Here is a 9,271-nt window from a genome sequence, read left to right as displayed (position 1 = left end):
CAGAGATTAATGTTTTAAGGACTGAAAACAGAAAACCGATAGACAACCCGGTGACATGTTTTAGAAACAACCATCTGATATTGAAAAGGGGGGGACAAAAGGAGGGGATTACGTTTTTTTAACAGCTGCAGCAACATGTCATGCCCTAAATCCATCATGGAAGATGTGAAGGTAATGGAGGAGTATGAATCCCTTGAACAACAGGCTTGACATCCACGACCTTTTCAAGAAGAGAAAAAGCAACTTCTGGATGAAGCTTGAGTACATTTTTGACTGGATGGAATCCATTCATTTTTCAAATTGCTTTATTGGTATAAAAAGGCGGAAGTGAAACAAGTGTACTAAGAGCAAAATCTAGCTAAACATTTCTTTCTGCAAAGGTTACAACAAATACTTAAGGATCCCATCAAGTAAGCCGATGTTTTCTTGACTAATCAAAAAAATTAAAAAGACAGTTAAATATTACAGCAATGCCCTACATGGTAATATGGCTGAGTGAAAGAAATTTAACAATTTTGCTAACACCTTCCAGATATTGATGTTATTTTGAAGAAATCCACTCAAGAATCTGCATTTATTTCCCTATGTGGTTCAACAGCTTACATCGAGAATCAGATTCACTTAGAAACATTTTTTTAAAAGGTTCAAGTCAGTAAATACTTTTGTGATAAAAAAAAAAAAACATCCCCTAACACCCGCTAACGTGCAAAAGTGTAGCTTTACATGGTAAATGCGTTCCGACACAGCTAGTAATCCTCATTTTTACAAAAAAAGTGGGCAAACATGTGGCTCAGTACAGCAGGACAATCAATTCTTGCAGTCTAAATCAATACAGATGAAAACTCTCCAAAAGAATTTACTTGCATCTGATATTCCTGTGTCCTGGACTTAAGCTTCATACACTCACTCAAATTTACAGAAGAAATCACAGAATAAAACAATAATCCAAACATTTCATTGTATTATCTGAATGTGGAGAAGAGCAAATGGAAAAGAAAACGTATTGTACTTCTAACTCAAGAGGCAGGGGACTGAGTTTTTCCCTTGAAATGGCATTGAAGTTTCTCATGAAAACAGAGATTTAGAAAGATCTGTCCCGGCAGTAATTACTGACAGGGACACAGAAGTCCCCAAACCACACAGAGCAGCGCAGTACTGTGTAAACAGAAAGGCAGTGGTTTTTCAAACCAGTAAATTAATGCCGGAATGGCTGACTGAACTACAGCAGGGTTTACACAGCTTTCTGGTCTACAGTGTGGAGGTTTCTCTGGGCAAAGCTTGCAGACCATTGCTGACTTGGAAGCGAGCTTCATCAGATATACCGTACTGCTCCAAAGGGTCCTGTGGAGAAAGCAGGCAAAGTTCAGAGACAGCTCTCTCTTACCCCAGCAGTAGTATAAAATTACACAAAAAAGCTAATTTAGCACTTCATGGGACTGTTGTCTATTCGCCCATGAAGGCTGGGTTGTATTTATGTTTCACAAGCTCCACTTTTGAGACTTTTGTCTCTAAACTAAAGCAGAAAAAAGGTTTAAATATCAGACAAAGTCTGCACTGTCGTGACATTTACCTTCACTTCCGTCAGGGAATCATAAAGGAGTCCTTTATGGAAGGCTTTCATTAAAAATGGTAAACAAAACCGCACTCCCTTCTGTTGAAAGAATGAACTCCCTTGACTCTAACCTCTTTTCAGCTCTCTAACAGCACTAAAGAAGATCAGTCCTGCCCACAGCAACAGCTTCATCCAGCAGCTACATTATGTTTTGTTTCATACGTCTCCCAATTAGATTGTATTTTCCTATTATTCTTGCTCTTTTTTATGTGAATTTTCCACACTTTTTATGAGCAGCTCCCAAAACAAATGCAATTTATTATAAAATATTTTATTTTTATTTCAAAAAAATCAAAAAAAAAATCACATACATCTATTTTTACAGCAGTAAAAGTACGAATTTTTAAGCATATTAATAAATACAATCAAATACAGTGAATGTGCTTTTAAAAAAGTCTATAGATCACATTCTCTGTAGCTTAAAGTATATTCTCTAAGAGAAATCTTTTGAAACATATTTAAGGTGCCTACTTTTTTTTTAAATTCTTTAATGATCTTTAGTTTATAGTTGATAGTCAATCCGATCTATCAGGTAATTGATCACAGAGGGAGGGGTGTGTAGAAGGTAGGAGAATAGCTTAGCAATTATTGGTGTATTTTGAATTTCACTTTCTTTACCTTAAAGAGAGCAGGTTTAAGTTTTATATAAATATGTATTTACTTTCTTTTGTGGTAAATCAATGAATAGAAGTATTGATCTGTGTGATGGTGGAAGGTCTCACCTTTCCTGTGAGTCTGTGGATTTCAGTTCGATAGAATATCAGGTTCTTCCTCATGAACTCATAGCTGCAAGAGATTTGACAATCAATGAATCGAACATAGAGAAAAAAATTCATCTTCATCCACTAAAAGTAAAGACCAGAGCTCCAGCATTTAGACATGTTTGATTTGAATGTCAAGTTTATTCTGAGACCATCTGTTTTTCCAATCAATCTAAGCCAGTGTTTGCTTTTTCTCAACACGCTGATCATTGCACTGGTTTATTGGAATCAGCACATACTCTCTGCTGCTGCACGATGCTTTGGGAAATCAATGCTGTCTTCATCCTAAATGGTAAATGTCAACACTGAGAAAATGTTGCTGCTTCACACCAAGAATCGTACTAGAAGAATTATTTCAAAGCACATTTAACGTATCTGTTTTACCATTTTGAGGCATTCATTTTTTATATCTTCTTCTTTTAGACTTTACACAAATGTCATTTTCTTGGATTTAATGTTTCTACAACCTGGTGAACAATTTCATGCCAAAAATTCTTCATGGTCCTAAATTGCTTGAAAGAACTGTTTGCAACTTTGTTTTTGATATGTTACATTAAAAAAGCATGAATTCTTTTTTTTAGAACCAATATCAATGACACATAGTCCTATCTTTCTAAAAATTATCCATCTTCTATCCAATTTTACTTAGACCGCTGTACTTCTGAAAAGAAAATATTGCCTTGAATAAATCAGTTTTATGGTTATTTAGGGGAAAGGTCATTTATGCTGCCATACCTTACTCACTATTCTGCATAACAACTAAAACAAACATGAAGTTCAGTTGCAATGAAACTAAAATAGTTTGTGATATTGTCATGGAGCGAATATTTGTTTATTTGAGTTTGTTGCTTTAAAATTGCATCATTGGTAGCACTTTTTAAAGAATACATGCAAAAAGACTACAAAAAAAAATGCAGACTAAGCATGGCATTCTCAAGTTCTCTGTGGTTTTTTTTATGTGAAATGTGGTTTGATTGGACTAACTATCTGGATTTATCCAAATGGGTCAAACAAACTCCAGACTAATAAAAACAGAGCTAATACTGTAAATTAACTTAAACTTTAAGCTTGAACAGCTACTGTTACTATAACTAAACCTATATGAGCTGCTAGTAATAGCTTGCAAATTGGTCAGATAAAATTTGCAAAGTTGTAAAGATGCTTTTGTTTTGTTTTTTATCTTGGCCACACGTGACTTCCTGTGACCGTATTGTTGGAGGACGTAATTTGGAAGATAAGAGGCGAAAAGCAGCACCACATCAGCAGGTCTTTCAAATGAGGACAATTCACTGTTTACTGGAAACTCCAAGTACCACAGATAAATGGTATTATTGCACTTTTATTTTTCTCAAGATTGACTGTGATTTGTACTCCTTTAAGATAAAAACTGGATCAACACACTAAGCAGAGGCTTTAAAAAAGATGTATTTATAAATGAAACTATTTTTGTTTTTTCCCGCTGAATTACATTATTACAAATTATGTTTCATAACTCCATAAAAAATGGCAATGTGTTTGTTAATAAAAGTGATTAAAAAAACGTACCTGGCTTTGATAATAGCATCTATCCATTCCTTACATTGGTCTTCAGAGTCACATTCAAACACATATTTCCTCTCTGCTTCATCTAGAAACGCTGTCAGCAGAGAAAATATCAGAAGCATATACTGCAATTAAAATAAATGTTATAAACATTAATTCAGCTGTATATTTTAGAGAAAGAAAAAAAAGTCAGACAATATTTATGGTCTCATTCACTGAACCGCAAGCTTGTGTTTCTCTTTCAAAATACTGAATTGAATTGATTCATAACTTAATGATTTAATATCATACAAATTTACCTTTAAAATGTACATTCCAAAACCAGATTTTCCAAGATAGATTATATGTATAAACCGAATAAAAAGAAATAATTAATGTCCTTGTGTATTGTAACATTAAAAATGTGATTAAAAAAAATTGAATTTGTACTGAAAATTTAAAGAAATTATATTAGACAACCCTACTTAGCAAAGCAGTAACTGTTTTGTTGGAGTGAAAGTATTGCAAGTAATAGTGACTCACTCACCAATGGAGAAAGTCTGTTTGTCCTCCTTCTCCACTCGACACTGCTCCAACAGCAAAGCTCCAATTGGCTAAAAAAAATAAAAAAGCAAAAAACTGGAACCTCAACTTAAAAAAAAGTATATATAAATAATACAAAACACTTAAAAATGTGGTGAAATAAGAAATCATCTCTCACCTCCTCTTCATCTATCCGAAAGTAAAACAGGAAGTTAACGACGAGTTTTACTAGTCTCCTCTTGACAACTGCATCCAATAATAATAATAATATTATCAGTTATGCTATGTCCATCGCTAAAAGAGAATATGTAATTATAATCCATCTTTTTAAATAATTCGGTCAGAGATTGAGGCCTATAATAAATACAAAGTAGGAACTATTCATTTGCGTCACTGATAAATATCAGCGCTCCGGCGTTACCGTCTCCTTTTTTGGGTCCCCGCATTCCTAATTCGGCTGCCATCTCCGAAGGCTGGCGGCTCAAAGAGACCATCTCCTTTTCGTTAAAACGCATCCCAGTCCCGGTGGAAGCAGGTACATTCAACCCGGACAGGCAGGCAGGCGGGCGGGGTGGACTTCAGTCTGTTACTGCTCCGCTTTCCTGACTAAAAACATCGTTGAGTTGCGTAACAACTTTACGACGTGTTAAGCGACAGTTTGTCGTGGAATTAGTCGGCTCGCTATCTAATGTATTCGAAAAGTGTCGAGGAATAACTGGTCATTTCTGCGGTCAATTGTAACACTTCTCCTTCTTTACAAACGGACGCATCGGCTGCTTTCTCTCTCTGCACCGACACTCCCATACACGGGGATCAACGAGTACAGGAACAAACGAGGGTCAAAAATGTTTTAAAGTCTATATTTAACAAATCACTTGAAGTTAGTAACAATTCAACATTTTAACGATCGTTCCGTTATGATTCTGAGTTTTAAAGAGGGGAAAAAAATAAGTAAATACAAGGGCAAACACCCGCTCCAGTCCAGATGGGGGCATCATTTTTTAACGGTTGACAAACTCGGGAAATGATTTGGCGCATGCTCAGTGCGAACAAACGCTTGCGTAGTGCCCTCGTTAGCAAACTGGTAAGTGTGTTTAGCGGATTGTTTGAAACGTTGTTTATAATTTATGCTGAATATATAGTTACTCGCAAAGCTAAACATTGATCATTTTATACGTTTTTTCTTTGTTTTCCGCTAAAATTTGATTTGTTGAGCTTTAGATGCTCTTTATAAGTCGCTACCGGTTAGCTTAGCATTTTCACAATGTTGTCTTTAGCTAGCTAGTAATGCTATTTAATTGCTACATGCTTATTCGGTGACGAGTTAAAACTGGGTTGTTAAAATGATGAAACTATTACGGATTTTTTTTTTCATTTATGAATATTATTTGACATTGCTGCGTTGTTTATGGGTTTCTCTTGCACCCACAAAAATACTCAATTACAATTGGTCGACTCGAGGACGTTTTGTTGGCTACAGATGTGTGCTCAAGTAATATTTTTTAAGGCCTTAAATAGTTTCAAAAATAAGATTTAAATAATTCGTGATGCTATTTTCTCCCCGTTTAAGTTTGTGAAACCTTAACTATGCTCTGCAATTGCCCCCCCCCCCATTAATTTATTTTATTTATTACTTTCTTCATTTGGCCCCTTTTTTATTCAGTCAGTTGAGATGCTATGTATTGATTGTCAATTTTTTATATAAAGTTGTTTTTTTTTTGTGGAGAAAAAGTTTGAGCTCAAGAAGTAATAACCCTTTTCGCAAATTCAATTTCTGTCTTTTGACTTGCGTTAACAAAGCAATAGAATGCTTACTTGTAGTATTAATCATGAGTTGACAAAAACATGTTTTCTATCCAGATAAGAAGAGATCAACAGGATTCCTGTTTTCTTACCTTGTGACTGAGTCCACCTCACAGAGATGGATTTCCAGCATCGAGCCGGAGGGAAGACCGGCAGCGGCGGGGTGGCCTCTGCCTCTGAAAGTAACCGTGACAGGCGGGAGCGGTTGCGTCAGCTGGCCCTGGAGACTATTGATATCAATAAAGATCCCTACTTTATGAAAAATCACTTAGGATCATATGAGTGCAAACTTTGTCTGACCCTTCACAACAATGAGGTTAGAATATACATTTGGAAATAAAAAAATATGCATAAAGTTGTTTTTTTGGTTTGTTTTGACTCCTATTTAAAAAAATGCTCTGCCCTCTACTGTTTTACAGGGAAGCTACTTGGCTCACACACAAGGAAAGAAACATCAGACTAACTTGTAAGTTCATTTCATCTTTATTTTAGCATAGCTTAAGTTGTGTTTTCATAATATCTTTGGGGGGAAAGATGTGACACAATTCATTTAACTGGAATGCTTTAACTAAAGCCATTTAAATGTTTTTTGTTAGGTCATGTATCGAATCATTGTGTTTAAAAAACCGCTGAAGATGTTTCTTTTAGTCATCACATATTTAACTATTTGTACTATATTTCAGGGCACGAAGAGCAGCCAAGGAGGCAAAAGAATCTCCTGCACAACCAGCTCCAGCAAAACTGAAAGTTGAGGTCAAGAAGTTTGTCAAAATTGGTCGACCAGGCTATAAAGGTTTGCTTATAATCTCTCTTGTATATCTTGTTTGGGTGAAACTGCATGTTGTTCTTATGGTTGTATGGTAAACATGTTTTTGGTCTTTCTAGTGACCAAACAGAGGGACCCAGAGATCGGCCAGCAGTCCCTACTATTCCAGGTCAGTCCTGAGGGGAAGTCAGAGGAACTTTACAAAATCTTCAAAGGACAAATTATTTTATGATGAGTTACAGCTAAGATGACAGTGACCTGTTATTTTAATTTTTTTAAACTGCTGATTAACGTTGGGCTGCGTGTAAAGTCATCCTCATCATTAATCCTCTTCACCCCTGTCGGGGCATAGGGAGTCTACTAGGTCTCTCCAGCCTCTCCTGTCCTGGGCTGCGGTTTCTATCTGGCCCCATGATAATCCAAGAGCTTTGGCTTCCGCCGCCGTTGTTCTCTGCCATGTTGTTTTGGGCCGTCCTGGATTTCTTTTGCCTTGTGGGTTCCACTTTAGCGCTTGGCGAGTGATACTGTTTTGTGGTTTTCGGAGCGTGTGTCCGAGCCATCCCCACTTTCTCCTTTTGATTTGATTCTCCACTGGCTCCTGTTTGGTTAACTTCCAAAGGCATTCGTTCGTGACTCTGTCTTGCCATCTGATTCTAGTGATGGTCCTGAGACATCTATTGACGAAGGTTTGGAGTCTATGGATTGCGGATTTGGTCGTGCGCCATGTTTCGCATGCGTATAACAGCACAGATTTTACGTTTGTATTGAAAATTCTGAGCTTTGTTGCCTGGGTGATGTGCTGGGATGACCAGATAGGTCTAAGCATCTTGAATACTGCGGCCGCTTTTCCGATTCTTGCTTTAATGTCTCTGCGTGTAAAGTATGTTATTTAAATGTACGTTTTTATACAGGAACTAATTGGTAAACAGGACTGTAGTGCTACGTTGACTTTGTCTATGTCTTGAGATGTTGTTTTTTATTTTTTTGTTTCTTTAATTAATGTGTGTTTTATATATATTTCTCTTTTACTATAATAACACAGGCATATCTTGGGGATTTTAATGGATGTAAAATGTCAATACCTACACTAAAGGCTATTTAATACAGTTCAACAAAGACATTTAGTCAACAAAGTGACTTATTTGTGTAATAAATGTTTTCTATTTTGTCTTTTATTAAGATTGATTATCCAGAAATTGCTGAGGGAATTGGACCCCGGCACCGTTTCATGTCTGCTTATGAACAGCGCATTGAGCCGCCTGATCGCCGCTGGCAGTACCTGCTTTTTGCTGCAGAGCCATATGAAACAATTGCGTTCAAGGCAAGTTAGATCTGTAAGTTACGCATTGTTCTTAATGTGTATGATGATTTAACATTTAAAGATGTTCTCTGTTAGGTACCCAGCAGGGAGATTGATAAAGCAGAAACCCGCTTCTGGACCCATTGGAACAAGGAGACTAAACAGGTACTAATAAGTTGTTACTAATCCAATCTTGCACCAGAGAAAGTATTTGCATTAATGTTTTGTTTTTTATTTTTTCTTCAACTTTTTTCAGTTCTTCTTGCAATTCCACTTTAAAATGGAGAAAGCCATTTCTCAGTCAGGTAATCTACTACCTCCTGGTATGAAACACCCCCCTCCTCTAATGAGCGGACCTCGCCAACCAGGTGACAATATGCCTCCTCCACCTGGAGGGATGTCGGTTCCTCCTCTTCCACCCGGGGCTTCAGGCCCTCCGCCAATGCCGCATCAGATGCCCATGCCTCCCATGCCGATGAGACCGCCCCCTCCAGAGGGCCTCACATTATCCTGATCAGGATGCTAGTGGTGCTGATGTCGATGTCCTGACCTTTTCCAGTTTCATTTGACCATTTGGAGGATTTATTTTCCCATTACAAGTATCTATTATTTGGGGGGGGATGTGGAGGCTTTTATGCCCTGAAAACGTTTGTTTTGTTAGGATTTTATGCTACGATGGAAGTTGCATCTTGTGCGTTTTTGTAATTAAATTGACCAGAAAATCTGAAAAACGTAAACATCTTCTTGTGTTTTTTGAAAAACTGACTCCTAAAAAAACTGAGCTGTTATTTTTAATATTTTTTTGGCAATTTTTGACACTTTCTTAAACGATTTCTAAAGAATGTTTAGCTTTATGAAAACTATGAAGCACGAAATTTCCTAAAATAGATTTCTTAAATTAAATCAATCATTTATAACAAATATCTAAAGTTTGTGATATTTGTTCATGATTTAGTGTTGACATT

At 36.6% G+C, this 9,271-nt stretch overlaps 2 protein-coding genes across 3 annotated transcripts; one reads left to right on the top strand and one right to left on the bottom strand.

Annotated features, from left to right (window-relative positions):
• Positions 1 to 287: 287 nt before the first annotated feature.
• Positions 288 to 4,994, bottom strand: plekhj1 (pleckstrin homology domain containing, family J member 1). The gene is made up of 6 exons (XM_011486707.4): positions 4,859 to 4,994; positions 4,616 to 4,683; positions 4,442 to 4,508; positions 3,919 to 4,009; positions 2,335 to 2,398; positions 288 to 1,341 (listed from the first exon to the last, which is right to left on the bottom strand). Exons 1-6 carry the CDS (start codon positions 4,950 to 4,952, stop codon positions 1,249 to 1,251), a joined length of 477 nt encoding a protein of 158 aa, XP_011485009.2. The 5' UTR covers positions 4,953 to 4,994; the 3' UTR covers positions 288 to 1,248.
• sf3a2 (splicing factor 3a, subunit 2) lies at positions 4,839 to 9,043 on the top strand. 2 transcript variants are annotated; one of them, XM_011486708.3, is made up of 8 exons: positions 4,839 to 4,972; positions 6,298 to 6,556; positions 6,660 to 6,706; positions 6,924 to 7,033; positions 7,126 to 7,175; positions 8,187 to 8,327; positions 8,403 to 8,471; positions 8,563 to 9,043. In XM_011486708.3, exons 2-8 carry the CDS (start codon positions 6,359 to 6,361, stop codon positions 8,818 to 8,820), a joined length of 873 nt encoding a protein of 290 aa, XP_011485010.1. In that variant the 5' UTR covers positions 4,839 to 4,972; positions 6,298 to 6,358; the 3' UTR covers positions 8,821 to 9,043. The 2 variants fall into 2 exon arrangements, with proteins under 2 accessions (XP_011485010.1, XP_004079236.1); XM_004079188.5 differs by lacking the exon at positions 4,839 to 4,972 and adding an exon at positions 5,388 to 5,521.
• Positions 9,044 to 9,271: the final 228 nt, after the last annotated feature.

Source organism: Oryzias latipes, chromosome 17 (genome assembly GCF_053564925.1).
Source record: "Oryzias latipes strain Hd-rR chromosome 17, Olatipes_Hd-rR_3.1".
Lineage (NCBI taxonomy): Eukaryota > Metazoa > Chordata > Actinopteri > Beloniformes > Adrianichthyidae > Oryzias > Oryzias latipes.
This window is presented reverse-complemented; position numbering and strand designations above follow the sequence as displayed.